General features: G+C 45.0%; 1 protein-coding gene across 2 annotated transcripts in view; it reads right to left on the bottom strand.

Annotated features, from left to right (window-relative positions):
- MDFIC2 (MyoD family inhibitor domain containing 2) overlaps window positions 1–23,827 on the bottom strand; it is a 654,512-nt gene extending 630,685 nt beyond the window's left edge. The window contains exons 1-2 of one of the 2 annotated variants that reach the window (XM_085627605.1): window positions 23,722–23,827; window positions 22,778–22,862 (exon numbers count right to left, since the gene is read on the bottom strand). In XM_085627605.1, the coding sequence (XP_085483731.1) occupies window positions 22,778–22,862 (85 nt within the window). In that variant the 5' untranslated portion in view covers window positions 23,722–23,827. Of the gene's footprint in view, window positions 1–22,777; window positions 22,863–22,980; window positions 23,157–23,721 lie in introns of those variants that run through there. The other variant, XM_085627603.1, reaches the window with a different exon arrangement.
- Between the last annotated feature and the right edge of the window lie 356 nt (window positions 23,828–24,183).

Here is a 24,183-nt window from a genome sequence, read left to right as displayed (position 1 = left end):
GTGAAAAATTAATGTAGGAGTTTTCACTACCAGGATAAGTAAAACTTAAAAATGAATGTCCTACTTTTTAAATACATTGCACCCTGCCCACTATGCTATCCAGATCCTACCATAAGGGTACCTTACATCGAATAAAACTGAAGGTTTGAGCCGGACAAAAGGTTTACTTTGCTAGGTTGAAATGGCCAAATGAAGTTGGTGGCACAATCAGTGCTGTAGCCCCACTAGTAGCATTTACTTTACAGACCCTGGGCACATGTAGTGGCACTTTACTTTGGACTTACAAGTAAATTAAATGTGCCAATTGGGTATACACCAGTGTCACCATGTTTTAAGGAGAGGGCATAAGCACTTCAGCACTTGCTAGCAGTGGTAAAGTGCACAGAGTCCAGAGACCAGCAAAAACAGATTCATCAAAAAGCGGAGCGTAAAGGCAACAAGTTTGGGACAATGCAGAGACGACCATGTCCAACAAACAGTAAATGCATATTTGCTATTTTATCTGTTCCTCATCTTCCAGATAGCTTCTAGAATGTCGATTTAAAAATATGTTTGCAAATTACAACACTGCTTTATGCATTATGCAAAATGATCTGTACCCTGACTGACATTGTTTCCTGACCTTGAATCAAGAGTATGCACATTAGACAAGCTTAATTGCACAAAATTGTCAAAGATTTTGGCGTAACTGCTAAGGGTAATTTGGTGGTTTGTCACCAGGGGTGTGATGTTGACTTGAAAAGGACTGGAAAATTCCTTGTGGTCTAGATGGTGGTGTAGATGGATATAAGTTAGAAAAACATGAATCAGTGATATCTTTGAGAAGACAGAAAATCCTTGGCTGATTATTGAAAAAAACATGCATCACTTTTGTTTATGTGCACAGGCACATGGGTAAACGACCAGCCCCATGCACGAGCTGGCATTGTCCTCATGAATACACGAGAATTCCAAAAATATACCTGCAGCCATGCAATCAATTCGTATAACTGTAAAAGTGAGCAAAGGGTACAAAATCTAGGAATGCCAGGTCACCCTGCCAGCCTGAGAATGTATGTGGTATTTTTCATAGTTGTTGAGAGAGGCCTTCTGCAACAGAAATGAGGCATTTGTAAACAGTCCCTACTGAAATGTTTCCTGTCTCAGGAGAGTGCCTAAACTGTTACCTCACATTGGACATCAGAAATGTAGCATGTCTGTTTGTTCCTCAGCATGTTTCTTAGCAGGAGAATATTTAAGGGCAAATTCCCCATCTCCATGTTAACGAAGAAATACCTACTTAAGAATGTGTTTCTGCTGCACCATTAGCTATATATTTAGTATCACATTTGGTATTTCAGAAGGGGCTTTCACCACTATCTATAAGATAATGGCATACTTCCTGCAGTACAAGGGCAGAGTGCCCTCAACTAAAAGGGCTCATCTTTTAGAATTGTGAGCCTATTTTAACACATTTTCAAAATGCAGTGGTTGCCTCTATTTTAATTATAATGCCCCAAAGTTTTGTACATTTCTGATCATGAAAAAACAGATGTTTATTCATTTTTGATGGTCTCTGTAAATAATTATAAATATTTGTCCATCTTTCTGGAGCTGAACAGAAATGTAGTTTAAGTAGACATTGGTGTCGACTTTCAACTTGAAGCAGGGATGTGGTAGCCTTCCTCAACAAGGTGCTTACCTCTTTTCCCACACATTATTCTCTGATCCTGCTCTTAATTTGATTTGGGCTTTGAACTACGCTACTGGGCTAAATGAATTACTCTGTTGTTCAGCAGGTATATCTACATCTCCCCACACAGGACAATTTGGAGGAGATTAAAGCCCTTATTTAGAGTTTGATGTATGGAATATGCTGTCTGTAGGAAGTTGGCTCTCTATATAGTGTACCAAAAAGAAGTACACTGTGCAGAGTCCAGAGAATACCCAAATGGTACACAGAGTTAAAGGGAGATAATTCTAATGCTTTTTTGTTGTAGCATGGGCAAGCAGTTAGGCTTATCAGAGGGTAGTGCTAAGCATTTGTTGTACTCCACAGAGTCAATAAATGAGACACACACTCAAGAATAAATCCAAAACCAAGTTATAAAAAGAATATTGATTTTTATGAAATTGTTAAGACCAAGAGCACAGTTCTGAGGTAAGTATTTTCAGAGTTTCGATTTTTCCAAATTTGGAAAATATATCACTTTTATGCGCAATTATGCACTATGGGAAACAATAGGGAAAAAGCAGAAAAAGACGTAGAAAGTCAGGCAAAGCTTTCAAAAAGTTCACCTTCTCGTTTTAATTCGATGTCGGGACCAGGTCCAAAGTTCCAGCAGGAGAAGTTTGTGAGCATCCCTAATAGTCCTAGAGAATAGTGCTGAGGGTCTTAGAAACTGGTGCACGAAGACAAAGGGGGCTACTTGGAAATGCGCTGCACAGGACGACTTGACAACTTACAGGTAAGTCCGAGGAGGCTCCTTCAAGGGAGGTGGTTGTAAAGGCCTGAGGACCATGGGAGAACAGTGGGTTAGTCAATGCCAGGGCCCATGGGGAGGGTGGAGAGCAAACAGGTCAGCCAGGCATCGTGCGTCTTTAGGTCGTCAGGGTCCGGAGCAGGAACATTTGAAAGGTGATCTTGGACTAGCTGGGCTACTCAGGAAGTGAGTCTCAGCTGTGTCAATGTCCCTCAATGGGTGCTTGCTTCTGGTGCTTTTGGAGTCCGGTGTGGACTCTTCTTCTTGGTGTTTGTGCTGGGGGTCAGGTACCCTGGGCATTGGTACGCTGCAGCTCCTGTAGGACCTGGTGGCTCCAAACTTGGAGAGGAGACAGATCTGAGCTGCCAAAGCTGTTGTGGCTTTTCGTGCTTGGGAGCTGGGTCAAAGTCATTGTGGAGCAGCATGTCAACAAACCGGACTTCACAGGAGCGGTGGCTGCGGTGTGCAGGTGAGTGATACCTTCCAAGGGAGCTTCTTGGCAAATTCTTGAAACCTGGAGGTGCTCTGTGCTTCTTGAAGTCCTTTTAGGTTTCAGGACGACACAGCAACAGCAATTGTCGAGTCCTGGGAGTAGCAGGCAGGGTTTGGTACATTTTTCTTCTGCAGCAGGGGGTCCGTTCTCTTGCAGTGGGTCTTCTTTGCCATGGTATTCTCTTGTCCATCCAATCTGATTTTCAGGTCTGGGGGTGTCACCTTAATACTAAATTTAGGGGTGTTACAAGGGGAGACATGTAGTAGCCAATGGGCTTCTTACCTTTAGGGTGTGTACACCCTTCAGTAACCACTTCCTAGCCCTGGTAGGTTGTTTCTCAACCATCCCAAGAAGGTGGAATTTTAGGATAGGGGTTCACATCACCTGCCCCACCCTATGGGTGGTATAGGCTAATTGGGGACCCTCCTTCTAAGCTAACTAATTTCCCCACCTTTCCTCTCTCGTTAAGTGGATCAGGAAAGGGGATTTGGCTTTGCCTACTATCTGGAGGTTTCTTGGTTGGATTTCAAAGGCAGCATTGCCTTTGAAGCTTCCTGCCCAGGAAGGCCATCCTGTCCTGTAGGAGGTGTGAATCACCTCTTCCCAGAGCAGCCTTTGTTTCTGCCCTCTGAGAGCACTCGCTCTCACCACATGAGGTCAGAAACATTTCTGGTAGTGGCAGGATGGCAAAAACAAGTCAGGAACCATGCCAGTGTGTGGTAGGCTTTCAGGAAATGCGCTAATGGGTCACCTTTGTAAATTTATTAATACAATCCACCACTGGCATCACTGAGGATGTATTGATGCAAGATGCTTGGTTTAAACATCTTAGGAATCAATGAACCCATCATGGAGCTAGGAATCTCGTGTTGACTATTCCCCAGCCCATGCATTCTTCATGGCTTCCCTGTGTACTTACAACATCCCAGAATAAAATGGACATTGTAGGGGCATATCTGCTCATGCTGATATGCCCTCACATAGGATATAGTATACCCTGCCTTAGGGCTAAAGGCCTGCAGTAGGTGTAACTTACCTATACCTTATGTAGTTTATGGGAGTCATGGCACACAGGGCTATGTGTGCCATGTAGACTGTTCGAATTTATCTGCACCTAGACACACAGCTTGCCATGGGAGAGTGCATAGCCTCGGTGAGGGGTCCCTGGGGTGGCACAGCCAGTGCTGCAGCCCCGGGTACCCTGTTCAGTACCAATGCCCTAGGTACCAGGGGTACCATTTACTAGGGGCTACCAGGGGTAGCAGAAATTGCGGCAATCATAGTACGGTGTTTGGGATAGAGATCTGGCACTGGGAACCTGGTAAACCAGAACCCAGTGCACATACAGTTCAAAATCACTTCAGGCATTAGTCCTAGAGTGGGGGCTATCAGGCATAAAGAGGCATTATCGTACACCATCAAAATATGTAAAATGTTCTGTCCACCATTTTACAAGTGCCAAAGGCAATAGTGCATTTTTAATATGCTGGAATGGACATCTGTGCTGTTTGTGACAAAGTATCATATCTATCAACCTATAAATAAGGCCGTAATCCTGTTCCTGGGGAAGATGGAAGGTGCATGCAGAATCTGGATAGGGTAACTGTACCTACATTGCCTACCATGTCTTAGCATGCCCTGTCCAGAACAATAGTGAAGCAGCAAAATCTGTCTCCAGTCTCTCTCTGGGGCCAGTTAACATTTTGGCTTTGAAGGAACTAGTTTGGCAGTAGCAGTTGGGGGCAGGCCTAATGTTTTCTGTAAGCTGCGACCATAGATCACTTTATGTCACCATTTTTAAAAGTCCTAAGATTTTGGGAAGGGTTGAGGGATAATGTGTCATCTTTGGATTGGGTAGAGGTGCCCACCTTCTGGAACTTTCCACCCCCACTCAAACATCCCTGCACAAGGCAAAGACTTGGAGAAGCACTTCATAGGAGTGGATGGACACACTGAACTTGTACTGACTTGGACTCCATGGACAGGCGTTTTCAAGGGCCTATGGCAATGGCTTTACCACTCTCTCTGGGTGGCTGGTTTTGGACTTGCAGGGACCCTGGAGGAGAGGGTTCATCTTAAACATCTGTGGACTGGTCATGTGTAAGGTAACCAGTAAAGGGAAAGCCATTGACTCCTACTAAACATGGAAGTGGACTGGAAGATGTGGGAAGTGCAGGCAGGGCATGTAGTCTGAGGCTGCTTCTGAAGAAAACCTAAGGCCAAGGAGAGTACCAGGAGCCCAGATAGAGGAGCTGCGCCACTGTGCTACCAAGAAGCCTTAACCAGGAGGCTGTGAGGAGCTAAGAGGTAGGAAGGCAGACCCGATTGCTCTATTATGAGAGGGCAAGCATCTGAAACTTCTTTAAAGTTAAATTTTTTTAGATTTCTTGAGGCTTTAAATGAACACCTATTGGAGCTACAGCACACCTCCAGGTGCAAAATAATCCAAACCCCTCTCAGCGGGGCCAGAGAAACCAGCTTTTATTCTGCCTGATCAAGTAAAGGCTGCCTAATGGTTGCCAAGGCCACAGAGTGAGAATGTTTATACTGTGTGTTGTGGTTGATTAACCCATGAAGGAGACCAGTGCTTTGGGTGTGAGCGACCCACTAGGGAAGCGGTGTGTGTGGCACCCACTTTCCATTTCTAAAAATCCTACAGGGAGGATCAGTGCCCGGTGGGTTGATGCACAACTGAGTGCATACTGCTCCCAATCATCTACCCTCCAAATGCCCCTAGCGAGGGTCAGCTCCCCCTGTCTAAGACAAACTAAAACCCGAAGGCATTAGTGTGTAGCAGGGTCCCATGACAGCACACACAGCTGTGTTGTCTGGACAGGGAGCCAGGCAGGTAATGTATGCTTGAGCTCACATGCTGCCCATGGACTCACAAGACCTTTGTGCAAAAGGAGCAAGGGCACCCAGTAACATTAGACAAAAAAGAGCACTGAGTCCACTGTGAAAAGAGAACATAAGAGAAGGAACGCATAGCCTGTGGCAGATAGATACAGCACTAGAGGCCAGGATCAGTTGAGGTCAGGGTCATTCAGAGCACCTGTCTGCAGACTGAAAAAGAGACATTTGGCCTCAGTGTTGTCCCTGTAGAAGCAGGGGTGCCAACAAATGGTCTAAATTGCTCTGGGTACTGCCAGGGGTGCAGTGCCCCCCATCCCACAGAAGCCCATTTACCAGTTTTGAGTTCCACCCTAAGTCTTGCAGGTGCATAGAAGAGTTCCATTGGGAAATGTTTATTGGTTTTCAAGCACTCCTGTAATTGAGACAATTAGATTAGGGGTCTGTGGTGCAGGGACCTTTGTTTCTAGGTCCTGTCTATGCATTGCAGCAAATGTAAAGAACTAATTTTTACTTGTACAATGCATAGTATTCAGGAGAGAATTTAATGCTCACCTCTTGTTGGAAATTGTATCTCAACACCATAGTTAAACCTCCACAACCTCTATAATACTATTAACTGCCCTCCTTCTCCTTGTGTAATACTACACAGATTCTAGCTGCATGTATTCAAGTACCTATATCATTACACAGCAAATTATAAAAAGCTTTTAACAATCTAAGCAAACTGCATGCAATGATTTGGAACATGGTCAAAGCAGATGCACAAACTGTTCCCTATGTTATTCACTATTTTTTCCACAGTCATCATTATTAGGAAGGGGTGAAATTTGGGGGCGCCAGAGAGCTTATGGCAAAATGACCACACCATAGTGCAGCTCTGCCAGATGGGGACAATTATGCACCAATTATCCACAAATTAGTCTGCCTTCCGCACTTTGAAATGGGGGCATGTGTGCAAAGCTGCCGGCTTGCAGTTTGGGCTGAAATTGGCACCATATGACACTGCCAGACCTGTGAACATGACCTAACACAAAGGAGCAGCGAGGGTCTTGTTCTAGATGGTGGCGAGGTGTTGCCTGCAGAGAGGTTAGCGGAGCTGCTGGCCAGGGAGGTGGGCTCCTGCCTGTGCACGGTCCAGCTGTGCTACCTCCCTGACAGCTGGCATTGGGCACTGTGGGCATCATTAGGCACTTTTAGGGGTGTTGACTTGCCCGGCGATGGTGATGAAAGGAGCTGGTCCAGATTCCAGAGCACAACAAGGCAGCACTTTCAGCAGAGACTGGAATCCTGGAAACTGCTGAGCACCGGCTTCAAGAGGTGGCCTGGACAGGGAGCAGTGAGTGCAGCACAGCTGAGAAAGAACTCTGATGAATCCTGGCGGCACAGAGGCCTGGGAAGTGGCCGAACGCTGTATGAGCTGGTCTGGATGGAGGCTACCTGGCTGTGTGAGGAGAGGTGCACCTGAATGCTGATTCAGCCTTGTTGGGTGCCACTGGACCCCCATTGATATAGATTGTTATGAACCCGAATATACCCCAATATAGGCCTAGGTAGTTACACAACCTTTTACCTATATTCGTCCTACCATTGTTGCACCTAACAGGTTTGGTGCTGACCTTTTACCTAGTTAGGTGCTGCATAAATGTTGTATGGTTTTCTCTGAAAACTAGCCTCATTTATTATGCATGAGGATTCTCCTTATCACAGCAGGATTACCATCTTCTGCATGTTAACTCTGTATAAGGGTCATCACCATTGTCATCCTTGGCCGGCATGCCCACAGCACCATGACACATCTAGGTTGAACCCCTGAGGGTACCATTTGGGTATATAACCACCACATCTTCACTGGGCAGTCCAGAGGAGAAAGGCTTCCTTGCTGACGCAAGGCGCTGAGGTCCCTGCATGCATATACTCCACCACGCAGTGGTCCGACATCCCTCGCTGGGTGTCCAATACAACCCAAGACGGGGTCCTTCATTCTCTCACATAAGGTAATGGGGCTGGCTCTATCCTAGGGGGATTCTTGGCTATACACCTACATACATGCTGGGTACATTTAGGTACACCTAGTTAGGGTTAGCATTGTAGGAGTACACATTATCACTGTCATGTATCTATATGCCTGCATATATTTATCGTTTTAGCACTATGTTAGAATTCTAGCTTTTATTTACTCTGCTGGTGCTTATAACTGTATACATCTTTTTCTGTCTTATGGTTGTCGAAGCACACATATTTTATACTTGAATAAAGCTGGTTCAATAAATGATTATTGAAAACGTCCCCATAGTTTATTCTGTGTATCTCTCTGAGACAAAGTGAGCACGAGTGACTGAGCGAAAAGTACGTTACTGTTTCCATGATCCCTGAGGGGACAGGGTTGTCATGTTTGATAGTTGCCAGAAACTATTTGCTCCTTGGTAAGGTTGTGGGGCGTATAGTGGCACTGTGAGCTAGCTGGTCTGCAGACTAACATATCCTCTGGGGGTGCCTGGAATCAGTCTGGACACCAATCCTTTAGTTTATGTTGTCTAAACATGCAGATCCTATGTCGATTTGTAGGGACCACATGACAACATTTGCCCGTTACTCACCTGCAGTGAGCCAGATGGCCTGGATTACTTGTGTGGGAAGGGAGGCAGGCTGCTTGCACCAGAGAGCCGCCTGGGCCTAGTGGGTCTCTGATTGGATTGCAGGCACACGGAGAAGCTCACAAGTTAGACTTACTGGGCTGTGGGAATCTCCTGAGCTGGGCAGACATCTGACCTGCACGTGGCCCCTGGATAGTGGTAAATGATGATATTGGGCTCAGGGGGTGTCATCTCTCCTGCACTATAGAGAGGGGCCGAATTGTGCTGTGGCATAACAGACGTATCAGTGATTGCTGAGGTGCCCCTTAGCGCCCTTGTTTGAGGATGGTACTGCAATGGGCCGAGAAGTACTCACTGTGAAATAATGCAGCAACTTGGCTGGTCCTCGGTGCAGCCTGAGTTGCCCTGTGCTCAGTGTCATTTGCCAATAACCTGCCTGGTAACGAGTGGAGACACTGAGTAACTGACCTCTTAGGGCAGCTGTGGCCTCTCGAGCCCTGTAGGAGAGCTTCCTGGCACCTTAATGCAGTCCTGCTCCCCCTGGCATAGAACAGTGATACAAGTACCAAACAGAATGGGGAAATACGATCAACAACAGTCCCACCTCACATTCCAATCTTATCATACCACTAGCCAGCAGCACCACACACTCTCAGACTCTGAGCAGGAGTCACAGCCACAACACACCACACATCTCAAGACTACACTACTAGACATGCAGCAGAGCCGGCAATCTATTGGTGGCAAGATAGGTACACTGACTTTGAGGATGGATGATATGGCTGCAAAATTTGATAAACAGGCTACCCGAATTGCTGAAGTGGAACAGCGCATATCGACTGTGGAAGATAAATCTCGGATGGTTGTCACTAAATGCTTGAATATGTGGAAGGTGCTGGAAGTGATCCAGGCAAAAAGCAAAGATTTAGAAGCACGCTTGCAAAGGAATAACCTTCAACTTATAAGGGTTCCACCAATACTGGCCACCTCGAGGACTATATATAAACTATGGGCCAGAGCAGCTGTCAGCAGTCTAAATATTGGAGAGGGCGCATAGGTCACTAACAGTGTGCCCGCCTACTGGCAGCTCCCTGAGGCCCATCATAGCCAAGCTGCTGAATTACCGAGATCATGATGTCATCCTTCACCTGTCCAGGGAAAAGCAGAACATTAAATACCATGGATATGACTTACAGTACAGGCTTACACAGGGAGTTTACCCAGGTTAAGAATAAACTCCAGGCTGCTAACATATCCTATGCTATTGTATATCCAGCTATCCTCCAGATAAAGCATGGTGAGAACCAGAAGATCTTCAAAATACCGAGGGTGGCCATGGACTTTCTTAACTCTGTCCAATGCTTCCAAAAAAGTCCACCACGTTTTCCTTTCACAACCCTGGATGCTTAGCAACCATGGATGCTATGGTGGTGAACTGTAAGTAAGGGGCATTGTATATAACAAGCGTATATGAGAAGGTTCAGGAGAGCTGATAGTGCCTGGAGTGGGACCCTTACTGTCTGACTTTTTGGGTATAGATGGGCTTCTGTGCTGATCCCAGATCATGCCAAGCAAACTAATGATGATGGTCCTGCTATGGACATTCAGATGCCTTGATGGAATCTTACTGTTGGAACACGTTTGCCTATACTGATGTTTAATATGCAGCTTGCCCCTCAGAGGTACTAGTCTGACTCACACAGTTTGCCACTTGTTCCCAGCCACCCCGTCCACCGGCGGGACTCATGACCTCTAGCTGTCCCATGAGGGTATACCCCACAGGATGTTATATTGTGTTGATGCAATAGCCATGATGAATGCATTTATTTGCTTGGTTTGTTTGTTCTCATTTAGGTATTGCACATGGGATGTCTTTGGCATAATTGGGATGCTGAAGTTGGTGGAGAGGGAGGGGTTTATTTGTTGTCTGCAATTGTTACAATACATCACAATGTTGAATGCGTATGTGTCACACTATTCCTGGGCACTGCTGCCACCTAACAGGATACACATGCACACATCCTGCTAACATGATGCACATGCAGGGCCACATCAGGCTGCTAACATGGAACATCTGTGGGCAAAATAATCGAAAATAAATAGGGCAGGTGCTTGCCTATTTGGACCGCCACAAAGAGCAGAGGGTGCTGATGCAGGAAACACATCTCATGCACTCTACTGGCGTGTGTGGGAGCTAGAGGGGCCACAGGCCGGGTGGCCTCATCTTACTTGTCGTACTCCAGAGGGGTCCTCATTTTAATAAAAAAGGGTCTCCAGTTCACGCTCACACACTCTGAAACAGATGATCAAGGATGCTATGTAATAATGCAAGGCAGTTTGTGTGGCACCACAGTGACTATTATCAATACATAAAGGCCTAATATAGCTGACCCTGAATTTTAGAATCAACTGAGGGGCCGTCTTTATGCCCTGACACCCACAGCGATCATCTGTCTCAACACGTGTATAGACCCTACACTGGACTGCCTCAACAGACTAGCAAGGCACGCCCGAGGTATCTGTGGCCCTGTGGAGGAACACAGGCCTATAGACATATTTTGAGGGTGAGACATCTGCTTGCTAGAGAAGGTACATACACCTCCTCAGTTCACAAAACATGGTCTACACTGGACTATTTTCTGGTGTCATGGGAGGTGAGCATATGGACAACAGCTGTGCTTGTAGAGACGGTACATACACCTCCTCAGTGCACAAAACATGGTCTAGACTGGACTATTGGCTGGTGTCACAGGAGGTAAGCATATGGACAATGGTTGGACTCCATTTGCCTAGAACACTTTCAGATCATTCCCCTGTCCTGCTAGAATTAGCACTCCCCATGCATAGACCCACGCAATTTAAATGGAGACTACTGGACATGGTTTTCCATCAAGGCTTGCAAGAGGTGATTGTCCACTATTTTAAAGAGAGCAAGGGTTCTGTAGTTGGTACTGACACACTGTGGGAAGCATTTGAAGCCACAATTACGGGTGTGTGAATGGGGCCATAGGCAAGAGTACTGTAAGCTCACTGCTCTCGGATGCAGTTTCTAGATAATATTTTGAAAAGCCTGGAAAGGCAGTACAAAGCATGCCCTTCACCAAGCACTCTAGCATATGTAAGACATCACATCACTGAATACAATGATACAGCTGCACAGGAGGAGAGAAAATACATGTCTGGACGATGGTTGGCAAGGTCCCATGGAGAGGGTGTGAGACAAGACCATAGCCTAGCTGATAAAACAAAAGAACAATGGGCACACAACTACATTGTGGTAAAAGGGACCCAGGACGGTGTGGTTTGTCATGACACCCCAGCTATTATGGCGCAATTCATGGAATTCCACTCCAGTTTAAATGGGCCACGAGACGCTGCAATGGTAACTGAAACAGACTCATATCTTGATAAGGTGACATTGGTGTGGCTTTCTCTGGGGTAGAGGGAATTCCTAGTACAGCCAATTATGTAAGAGGAAGTGCAGGAAACCATACACTCGCTACTGAATGGGAAGGCGTCAGGTAGTGATGGGATCCCTAGTGAATTCTAAAAGAAATTCACTGATCTGCCGGTACCACACCTAGACACGATGTATACAGAGGCCTAAGAGAAGCGAATATTGCCCCCAACGCTACGGGAAGTGCTCATAACAACTCTTAAAGATGGGAAAGATCCCAGAATGATGTGAATCATATAAACTGCTATCCTTACTCAACATTGATACTAAAAAACTGGTGCTATCATAGTTGCTAGGCTCTAACTACTCCTCCCAGCATTGGTACAGCCAAATCAGTCAGGATTTGTTCCTGATCGATCCACTTTGCATGACCTGCACACACTGTTCGCAGTTATACATCAACTAGACCATTCACTTAAAGCGACGGCCATACCTTTAAATGCCACAAAGGCATGTGATTCTATACAGTGGAACTGCATGTTCACCTTGCTACATTGTATGTTTATGCCTCAAGTGTTTTCACAGTAAATACACCTGTTATATACAGGTCCAGTAACAAGGGTGCACACCAATTGAATATATCAGCTTAATAAAGATATGTAGGGGAACGTGGCAGTAATGCTCATTGTTTCCGATATTCCATGCCATTGCACTAGAACCTCTAGCGTGTAGGATATGTCCTTGAGATCTGACACCACTGCCTGCTTTTAAAAAATATTGTCACACTAATTAACAAAGGGAAACGGATCCCCTAGGACCCCTTCCTGCTTGTGAGTGACTTACCACCTACTTAAAGTAGATGGTAAACTGTGAGTGTTTTGCAACCGCAAATGCAGTCGCAAAACAATGGTCCATACCATTCTGTCTTGCTGTTAGGAAGGGATGCCCTTGGCACATCCCTTCCTAATAGCGACTCGCAAACGCTATTTTGCGAATCACTGACTCACAAAATAGTGTTTGTACATACCACCACCCTTTTTTGCGGTCGCAAACAGGCCAATTTCCCGTTTACGACCGCAAAACACGGTCATAAATACATGCAAACACCTGCAGTAGATATATTACACTCCACTTCAATTGTATAGATATGGTGTGTGCGCTGATGCCCAATTTGTATGTTGTGGCACTTGGCCTGGTCATGCAAATAAATTCATTGTTTTTGGACGCGGGTGACCCAGACCTTCTCTGATAACGTAATGGAGTGGGTGGACTGCACTCCACACATCTGTCGTTTAGGTCTTGTCAAATGCCTAAAACCATCTCATCGTAAAGTGGTGGCGATAACTTTAGCAAAAAGGAGGGTGTCTTTGCACTGGTGGAAAAAACAGCTCCCAAACTTGACCAATGGTTGGTTGATGTGGCGTACTGAAGAGAACAACCAAGCTTATATGCAAAAGAACTGCTGATGGCATTGAGACCCAACAATATGTGGGCACTGTTTACAACATATCTCCTGTCGACAACGGCTGTGGACTAGCCGATAATAATAGGGCTGCTCTGTGTTAGGACACCTTAGCGAATTTGTATCAAATGTTGCCAGATATTCTGTGCCAGAGCATATGTGATGAATATCAACTGTGATTGTTGTGATGATATTTTGATTGCAATGTTAAGTAACCTGTTCTGAAAAAAGTGAATAAAAATAAATGTAAAAACACAGAAGGCATGAAATTTTAATTTTCCTTGTGTAATTCCCAGAATTATAGAATTTCATGTTAAGCTTGCTACACGAAATTCCCCAAATTACTTCAGTACACCATGTTGCTTAACTGCTCTGCCATTTTGCAACAAAATGATAGCACCGGAGCAACATGAGCAACCAGAATGCAAGCGACTGTTGCTTGTGTCAGAGAGTTGCTTGTGTCAATCGAGTGAATTTTTTTTTAAACATGAAATGAATCCTGAGGATAAAAATTGATATGAAGATGCATTTCATGATAAACTTAGTGCTAAATGATGAATTTTTGCTTTTTGCATAATTATTGATAAGTTAAAAAAAATTCTCATAATTACATGAACACCAATTGTGTGAATTTCACACAGTCCTAGTTACAATGTACAACAAGCATTGGCATAGCCAATAGGTCTCGCCTTTGGGACCTTATAAGTGTTTAGCCATGCAACAGTTGCATAACTAAACACTTATAAGGTCCCAAAAGCGAGAAGTATTGGCTATGCCAAGCGGCCGTGCGGCCCGAAAAGTGAAAGTGATCGCGACAGCGATCAAACATCAAAGCGTCCACGCAGACGCTAAAGTGAAAGTAATCGCGTTGAAAGTGGCGCCCGCGCACATGCACTGTTGCGCTAGGCTGGCCTGGTAGCACTTTTTGGAGCCCTCTCAATAAGTCTCGCCAGATCAGCGCATGCGCTGGGTCAGGCGAGACCTAAAAATGACCCCGATATACAGAGCTAAAGTTACTTTCATGTGGTGTTTTTCCCCCATTTATTTGCTCTTGAGCCTCAATTATACGACTTTTAGGGCTAGATGTACAACTGTTTTAAGTGGTTGCAAACAGAAAATCGGGCCATTTGCAACTGCTAAAATGGCTTGTGCAATATACCAACCATATTTTTCAAGTTGGTAAGCCATTACCGACACACGAAATAGGGTTTGCAAGTCTGTATAAGGACGGGGAGTGCCAAGGGCTTCCCTTCTTAATAGCAAGTTGCAAAGGCATGTGCGATTGTTTTGAGACCGGAACAATCACAGTTCACCTCCTACTTCAAGTAGGTGGTAAGCCAGTCGCAAAAAGGGAAGGGATCTCTATGGGAGCCCTTCCCCTTTGTGACTGGCAGCGAAACGTTGTTTAGGAGCAGACCACTGCCTACTCTTAAAAAATGAAACAGAAACATTTCATTTGTCTTTTTGAAACGCATCTTGAAATGCAGCTTTAAGGAAAATGGGCTGCATTCCAAAATAGAAAAGTTGCTTTATTTAAATGCATACACAAACATGGTGGTGTGCTGTCCCCAGGAGGTCACCATCCCTGTTTTATTGCCCAGTACCAATGGATAGCAAATTGCGACCTGCCTCATGAATATTGATGAGGCAGGTAATCTGTGACCCTATTGGTAATCATTAAATGTGTCTAAGACACATTAGTACATTTCATTTTGCGAGTCTCTAGTTACAAAAAAATCACAATTAGCGACTCGGTAATAAAATGGTTGTACATCTAGCCCTTTAAGCACAAGCATTCACCTGGCATTTTCCATATGTATTATCATATTTTTTAGATGGATAATGGCAGTTTTTGCTAATATGGGATCACATAACTGATATCGGAACCCTGCCACAGATTACAGTAGCATCTGACAGTGAGACTGTAAAGATCAGCACAGACAGGTGGAAGGAAATTCGACAGAAGCAAGCCTTCTATTGAGAAAATTTCCACAGCTCTGCAGAGGTTTCTGCTTTTCTCAGCAATAGTTCCTTTTACAACCAACACTAGTGTGCAACAACACAAGAGGGTCTCATATTTCACGTCCTGCTTTACTTCTCAAGCCCTACTTAATGTGCATTAATGTTCTTTTGTGGTAACAAACTGATTGCTTCTGCAGAAGTAGTGTGTTATATTTACTAAACACCACGTGCCATATTTATGAACTCTGCATTTAAGGTCTAATTGCCAACAAGCAAAAGCAAGCATTTACAATGCAATCGGTCTCGCCTTTGGGAACTTATATGTATTTAGTGACTAAGCACATTATTGCACATGGATGTTTACTACTAACCGTGGTTGTGCATGCATGACCTGTCTTGCACCCCTGCTGATGGGATGACCTCTTCCCCCAGAGTGGTTACACATACGCAGACAATCGGGGAACCCTTCAAAGCAAGCCAGCTCTCCTATTCAAGAAAGCCCTTATTACCCTGTTGGCTCTGTTGTGAAAGGGGCGTGGCCTTGGCAGCTCATAGTGGCTCCTTGGGTCAGCGTAAAAGTAATTCACTACTCACAGGGTCACTGACTGAATTACAGTACGAGGTGAGGAAAAAGCGAGAATAAAGCGCATGTGAACAATTATGCTTGTTTATGGTTTGTTCCCTGGAAAAGAGGGTCTACTTCAAACTCTGCACTATATTATCTTGAGAAGAAATGTTTTTTAAATTATATTTTACAATATGTAAGTACTCATGCATTCCTAGCATCAATGAGGGAACACCTATAGACATCTGTCTGGGATGCCCATCGCTCCCCTTGCCTTCAAGGGTCTGTAAGTGACCGAGTTTCAGTATACAGTGGTGAAGCAAGGGAGACAGGGGCGCTGGTGCAAGAAAGGAAATTGAGCCCCATTGTCACTAGTTGGGTAGAAAAATAAAGGCATAATTGGTGGTGTTCATTGGGCACGTAAGTCTCATGGGCCCTGGTGCCAGTGCGCTGGCCTTTGATAGCTACGGCCCTACAGGCCTCCATGGGGGCCTGGGGTGGGGAGGAACTGTTGTGCCTAATAACTGCCATCCATGATGCCCATCCTGTAAACCAAGACTGACTTCAGAGTATAACTCACCAGAATGTGTCCATCCTTTGAAAGGGAGGCGCTTCCATTAAGAGGCTCACACTTGGCTAGTGTCTGCTAGCTTTTGAAATCTATTTATTTAATTTCCTATAGCATATACACGCTTAATTAAGTGTTCTAAAAAAGATTGTTATTTTAGTTTTACTGTGGAGTCCAGTCTTTTGGTTTAACCTTTTTCGGTTGCTTCTATCTTGCTTTAGGCAATGAAGTGCAAAAAGCCCAGACACTGTGTGGATCACGTTAGCATGCGGGTCCACTCACAACACTCAGTATAAATGTCTGAGCCTTTTTATTTTATTGTTTGTCGATGCTCGGTAATTGAACCTTACTCCTTATTTTGCAACCAGAAATATTTTAAACATGCACACACTTAATATTATTATTACTGAAAAACAATGCCTTTTTGGTACGGAAACATGTATGTTTGCTTTGGCAATGTATTTTTGTACTAATTTTAAGAGCACATTGTAATTGCTGAAAAAAAAAGTTACCTTCCTTCTGGATCCGTTTGAACTAGAAACGTTTTTGTAATTCGCAGATCATTCAACAGATATTTTTATAATATTGCAAATGTGGCACATCCATCATTATGCAGAAAGTCACAGCCATAAAACCCTCATTCTAGTGGCTCTTGTCACAGGCAGTCCTGCAGTGTCAGAAGTTTAAAGGTCAGTGTGTGAGCTGTTTGATGGCTGTTTATGAGCCTGTCTATGGTGTGGCTTACCGGTTTTTCCTGATCATGAAATAGTTCAAATATAGGCTACAGCAAGCTCGAATGCATGCTTTCTCTCATGTGTTCTGACAACTTCTGATAGCACCTAAGTTTACTGCATCACCGCCTGTGATTTAAATGGGCTATCCCTCAGATTGCCGCCCCTGGGGGGGGGGGGGGGGGAGGTTGCTGGGGAAAAAGGACGGCAAGCATTTGTAAGAGGACCGAGAGACACGTAGTATCGCCGCTAGTAGTTACCTCGATCATGCAAGTTACATGCACATACATGACACGTTCCAAGGCTACACAGTTGAATACACCAGTGACTGGCAGTGACTGGCAGTACAAAAGAGAACACACAGACTGCATGATCTATCTGGTGACTCAGAAAAACCGCATGTGACATCCATCAGAGAGCTGCGTGAACAATTACCTGGTAATCCCCTCAGCACAATGCAAACATGCACATATATGACACTGTTCAGGGATCCGTCATCTACAGCTGACATTAAATGACCATTCATCATGGTCCCCCCATTAAAGCAGTGCACTTTGTGATCTGCATGGTACATGTTCTTTGCAGCAGGCACATTAACCCTCTGTGCTACCTTTCCATGAGTCAACCCTTCCACTAGACAAAACTCGGATCTCTCTCTAGGAACAACATTAATCACCGAAGTTATCATGAAATTTTTATTGTTTCTGAAAATTGCTGGACGCCAGGAAGGAGGCAGCAAGTTTTTTTTAAACCATAATACACTTGCAAACACTATGCACCTACCCAGTGCGGTCACACCGCTCGCATCGCCCTAACCTGCTCAAGGTTCATGTGACCTCAGTGACAGAGTCACAGTGACTGGATCACTGTTGCTCTAGGGTGTGCTGCTTCGTAGGCCTGCCCGCAAGACTGGAGATGAACTTCAGTATGGATTGTGGTGGACAGGACTTCAAGGTTAACTCACAATTGACACCACTATGGTACACCTGCTTGTGCTAAGACATCAAGCCTTCTAAGGTTTGGTGGGGCCTTGTAAGGTCTAGCATGGGAATATGCTCCCTCAGTAGAGTGGTCTGGTGGACTGGTCATGAAGGCTGAATCTGGTTCCCCAGTTCCAAATTCGACAGCTCTGGCCATAGTGCCACATCCTCTCCCCCACTGAACACCATACTGCCCCGCTGAGAGAAACTCGCACTGCCTTCAGCTACAACCTAATTTTGCCTGCTATAAACACTTGGATGTGGCTCAATTCAAATTATGCACTTGATAAGAGTAATATGCTGCCTAAAAATAAAAGTAAAGGCAAACACTCATAGGGAATGCAAGATTAAGTAAAGCATGTGAAATGTAAGCAGAAACAACATGGTTACCTTAACGATCTCTCACTCACTATTCAGAAATCAGAGAGTGGTTTTACCTGAAAAGTTAAGGACATGACTACAGGGCCCTGAAGGGAACCGTTTCAATGTCCATTGCTTATATTCTTAATAAACATAAGCAGTGTGGTTTAAAAAGACCACATCCATAAACAGAGCCATGGTACGCATTTTGTTTTCCAATCCACACATCAACCAGGTATTGCAGTCCCTCCAGGAATGGTACACTTTCCCACCTGGGGACAACAATGCTGTTCAAAGAAAGACTAGAAAACAAAAGTAGCGCTTCACTGGCAAACTCTGTAAAGTGAGGCTGATGTATTTGGATGTGAATAAAACCAATCTAGCCTCTTTGCAACCACTCTGTCTTGCTTTATTTAGTTATGTATTTATTTTTAATATTTAAAACCTTCTATTTCTCTCCATCCCGCTGCACTTTGGAATAGAAAAATGTCAGAAAAAAGGCATTTCCTGCAAGAGTGTTTTTCTTTTTTGGATCCATTTCACAGGGAAGCAACTAAATGAAAGAAGGAAAGAGGTTGTGAACGTTTCTTCAAGTTAAGGTTTTCAGTAAGTGAGGAGCAAGACAGAAAGAGAGGGAATAATAGGAAGAGAGGGGGGGGACAGCTGCCAGCATAAAAAAGAAGAGGACATTGCCCGAGTCCTATTCCTTCTCTGCCTGTCCCCGAACGTCCACGAAAGCAAGCTGTGCCTTATCTGAATGCCTTTGTCCGCCCCCAAAATAGTGCCGCCTGGGGCGGACTGCCCCCACCGCCCCCCCAGCTACGCCACTGAGCAACACAGAGAGTCAAACAGCACCATCGCGATTTTAAATGCACGACCTTCACAAACATCTCCGAGTGTACCACAGTGTGCTGTAAACAACACTGAGGTACTTTAAGTTTAAGACTGCACGTTCTGCTTCAGAGAGCCAGCGCGATATGTAAAGAACTCCTGGCTTCAGCATGGAGCACTGTAGCGCTTCAAAAATTACATCTAAGCTAAAATAACGACTTGAACTTTGAAACCACATGTAGACCCCACGAAGCAGCACCTACAGTTTTTATTTGTATAAACGTCACTTCTTCTCTGGGCTTCTATAACTCAGTTGACACAACCCAGTGCCTCGCAGAGCACCGCAGCGCAGCACTCCTTTGTTTAAAGCAGCACTCCTCAGCCTATAGCTTCTCTCAAATGGCCCCCATTTAATTCTTAATACAGGGGCTTTGTCGCTGCCTATCTGCTCACTTGATACATGCAGGTTCTAGCAGGGCCGGACTGGGAATCAAAACCAGCCCTGGCAAAGTGCTCGGCCGGCCCCCCAGGGAATTTGGGGTGCGGCCGAGGTCTTTGCCAGGGCCAGTTTTCGGCCGATTTTGTTACAGGGCCTATTTTGCAGCTATGCTGCAAAAACGGCCCTGTAACAAAAATGGCCCCAGGGGCTCAAAACCGGCCCCCACCCTTGCGGCCCACCGTGGGATTGCCCGGTGCCCGCTACGGCCAGTCCGGCCCTGGGTTCTAGCAGCCACTGTGTGTGATTATCGGCACAGAGCTGCGAGGAGTGACTGATGCAAGTGGTGGGGTGTGAAAGTCAGTAGCAGGTCGTGGAGGGAGTGCTGCGGGGGGTGGGGCGTGGCGGTGGAGGGTCAGGTTGGGGGGTAGTAAACACCGACTCACGGCCGACCGGAGTAATGAAAGTCAATAAATAAATAAAACGAATGTCATTGCTCCCGCTGAAACGCATTTGGCGTTTCAGAGTGGGCAATGAAATGTGTTTTATTTATTTATTTACATTATTCTGGTCAGCCGTGAGTCGGTGTTTACTACCCCCCAACCTGACCCTCCACCGCAACGCCCCACCGCCCCGCAGCACTCCCTCCACGACCTGCTACTGACTTTTTTACTACCCCCCACCCTGCCCCCCCCCAGCACCACCACCCGCTGCACTCCCTCAATGAGCCGCTACTGGTGAAAGTGTTGTTGAAGGGCCTTCGGGGGTGGGCACCTTTCTTTCCAACCCCTAAACACCCAGTCTTGTGTAGTAATGATCACATCCGTCTGTCTAACATTCATTAGACAGACGGATTTGATCATTATTCACTTTCCAGCTTTCTTCTCGGAGAAGGGGGTCCGTTTTGTTTACCTGCCACATACAATGAGGAGGTTTTCCGACAAACACAAAGCCCGGTGCTCTCCAGGGCAGTTCCGCATTGAAGCACAACAACATTAAAAAAATCAAGAAAAGAGCGGCAGACCATATTAACGCAGAAGGGCCTGTGACCCCTGCCGCGGCCAAGTTCCGGCAACTGTTACTGCTAGGCAGGGCCTTTTTTCACACCATGCCAGTAGAGAAAGGAACAAAGGGGGAAAAGGGCAGCCATTTTAGAAGAGGAGTGTTAATACGATTGTTTGCACACATTTATACCAAGATAAAACGTACAGTAATCTCAATTCCTCACTGTAGAACAGACACATAAAAAACCCCAGAAAGGAAACTCCCACCAATGAGTGAAACAGCCCGTGAACATACAAAACAAGCAACAGAAATCAAAATAAAACGAAGAGTGCAATGTGAAAGCATAGAAAGCAAACAAAAAAATACCTTTTCCTGAATGCGGTGGTGATGTCAGGAGGCGGGTTGGAGGACTTAGCTCCCTGTGAAACTCTTCAGCGCACGGGTTTCCCCAACAACACAGGCACACTGGAGTGAATGTCTGCTTGTGCCCTGGAGGGACTGTAGGGTGTGTGCTGAAACAGGAACACTCTAGTAGGTCCCTGCTTGTGCCCCAAGGGCACTGTAAAAAGCACGCTTCGTGACCGGAATGCCGAAGACATGAATCGCGCTGGAAATAGAACAGCGTGGGCCAACCAACATACTCACTAAGTGAAATCGCCACAAGCACACAAGGGAGGGACAGTTGCTCAACACCACCAATAAAAAGCCTGCATTTCTGAATGGCAAAAGCAACAGCCAATGGAAACCACCTAACATTTTAAACCATATAGAATACAATACAACAGGTCTTGCAGCCAAGCGCAAGCACAGTGCAAGCGCTGTCAAGGCTCGGTCTAAAAAAGTTCATGAAGAATAATTTCACGGAAACGTAGTTTCAAATACTGTGCAGTACATTACATTTTAAAACAATCGTCATTTTTCTAAACAACTTAGGGAGGAGTTAGTGTACGGTATATTGTAAATTAATCACCATTGCGTAGCTGCTCACAAATATTTTCCTCCAATACTAAAGCTCTTAATAGAAGTTAATAATATAGGTGATTCACGGTCCTGAAAATATTTGTTTTTAACAAAACAATAAGGTAAAAAGCATTTGAGGTTGTATTTAGGACTGTCAGGACTGTCAGGACCTGTTGTTTCGACCTATATGATTTAAACTTCTCTATACAAGACAATAAATTCATACCTTGGAAAGCCTATTGTAGAGATAATGATAGACTAATCCCTTGTCAGCGATTCACTTTCTTTTGGTGACTCTATATTTCATGTATTAACTGTTCAACAAGTTTTGAAGAAATAATGCTTTTTTTGACAGGTTCCATTTTCACAACTTTTATTTTTCAATGGTCTAAATCGAACATTTCATATTCGCACACGTACACCACGGCGCAGGTTTTGCACTGCAGCAAAGTGGCGCAGCATGATACAAAGGGACACAAAATCTTAAAATGGTATTTACTTTCCAATACAAAACATTTTTTGCATTGTGCCATTTGTTTTAGCACAAATGTCGCTTTTTCACTGCGTTGGGCACTTTTCATCTTAGGGGATTTACAAGGGAGGAAGAAGAAGGAAGCACCAATGTTTTTGACGCAAAGCCCAATCTACAAAACTTCACACCGGACTATATTTCAGAAAATTACCCATCCTTGAAGCAAGCACAAAGATGGATAAATATATTTATTTCTCCAAACTGTTCATGCATTACATGCCTGCTGCACTCTACAGCTCACATTCAGTGTTTGAAATATGTAAAACGTTATCTAGGCACAGGATTTTGTACTAGAGGGGTATACTTCCAGTTCAAAACCTATGCTAGGCATCACACACCCACAGGCACACCTCTGTAGCATGGTGCAAGTAAGTGTCTGTAGTGCTAGGTAGACTGTTTGTGTCCCAGTGCCCAGGAAGAGTAGCAACCTACCAGTAAGTATGGGTCTGCACTGCTCTTTCCCCATTGCGAAACATAGTGTAGCAAATTTGGTAGCTGGATTGAGTTGTGCTGAGTTTTAGTAATTCTGCCCCAGGTCCCCAAAACTTTCAAAGCTTACAGCAAGCATCACAGGTTGAAGACTTACTGTCATCCAGCCAAGGCATCGTTCCTTCGTCATCTGGGAATGTATCACTCGTGGTTTTCACTTTGTCTCCCTTGCTTTCTGCCATCTGAAGATGAAACAAAACAGACTGGTCATTTCCAAACAGACTGCTTGTCCTGCAGAATCCAATCTTCTGAAAGGGGGGTCGTTTCTGATTTAAATGACAAAGTCTTGTATTTTAATACCGTTGCTAAAAAGTCAAAAGGGATTGGCTTCAGAACGGAAACGTGGGTTAGATCCGCCAGTCGCCTGGGCGTTGTGAGCTGTGCAACCCAGTCTGCAGTAAGTGCACACATGAACACTTATCTCACAGGACGAGTCTTTCAGTGAGTGAGTTGTTATTTTTAAATGGACCCTCTTGAGAGCGCATCAGATATTGCCTTTATGGGAAGAAACATGATATAGAAAGGGATTATGAAGAGTGCTTTTCCGCCACGAATGGTTAAAAGAGCAAGCTGGTGTGTATGGGTCCTGTGTGAGTGAACAGTGCTAATGTATATTCTCTTGAAGTGTTACCATCTCAAAATACGTGCAATTTTTCTGCCCCCACGCTCCAATGGCTTTATTAAAATTGGCATATGCCTACAATTGAAAACATGCACAATACCTGCATTCGAATGGACGCCAAAGTGATGAAATCCGAAATCAATTCACATTTATTTTTTCCAACTTCTTCACTGTCTATCAGCGTCCATTCAGGCTGCAGAGCTCAGTAGAAAAGCAACATGCTCAAGGGCTGTGTGCGGCTGGAGCTGGCTGGCTACCAGAATCATCTCACTTATTCCTGAGAGGTGTATACAGCAAAACGTGCAACGTACGCACAAACCACTGCGCACTGGTAAGTACATAAAGTAGCTCGTGACGTGGGATACGGTTTAATAATAAAGAAATTGTGGAGGGAGCATTTCAGCAGGATCACTACTTACCAATCCCAGACAAGAAGGGTGTATTATAAGCTGAACATAGGTCAGAATGACAGACACTCTTCTTCTTCAAGTCAGGCAGTCAGGCGCAAGACGTGCTAAATGCGTGGCACATGACTGACTGAGTTGAACATTGCCAGGGTGCGGATTTCACAGCCCTGTGGCGTGACCTCGGTCTGGCAAAAGTGCCTCAAGGCCACCCCCCTCGAGACGAGTGGGAGTGTCACTGATAGTATCGGACCCGGGCGCTTTCGTTTTAAGCCCTGAAGTACCCAGGACTGAGTGTCAATGAGTGACACGTTGTCACAGAGTGGGGTGGGGTCAGCAGTCGTACTGTACCATCCCCTTCTGAGATGAGTGAGGAGATGCTGTCTCTCTTCATTGGCGGTTCCAACCATCCTGGGACCTCTGAGGCATCCCTTCTGGAGAGCTGCAGTGAAGGTAAGTTTTATGTTTTTAATGTTT

The sequence above is a fragment of the Triturus cristatus genome, chromosome 9 (assembly GCF_964204655.1).
Source record: "Triturus cristatus chromosome 9, aTriCri1.1, whole genome shotgun sequence".
Lineage (NCBI taxonomy): Eukaryota > Metazoa > Chordata > Amphibia > Caudata > Salamandridae > Triturus > Triturus cristatus.
Note: the sequence above shows the minus strand (reverse complement) of the source record. Positions and strands in the feature narration are given on the sequence as shown.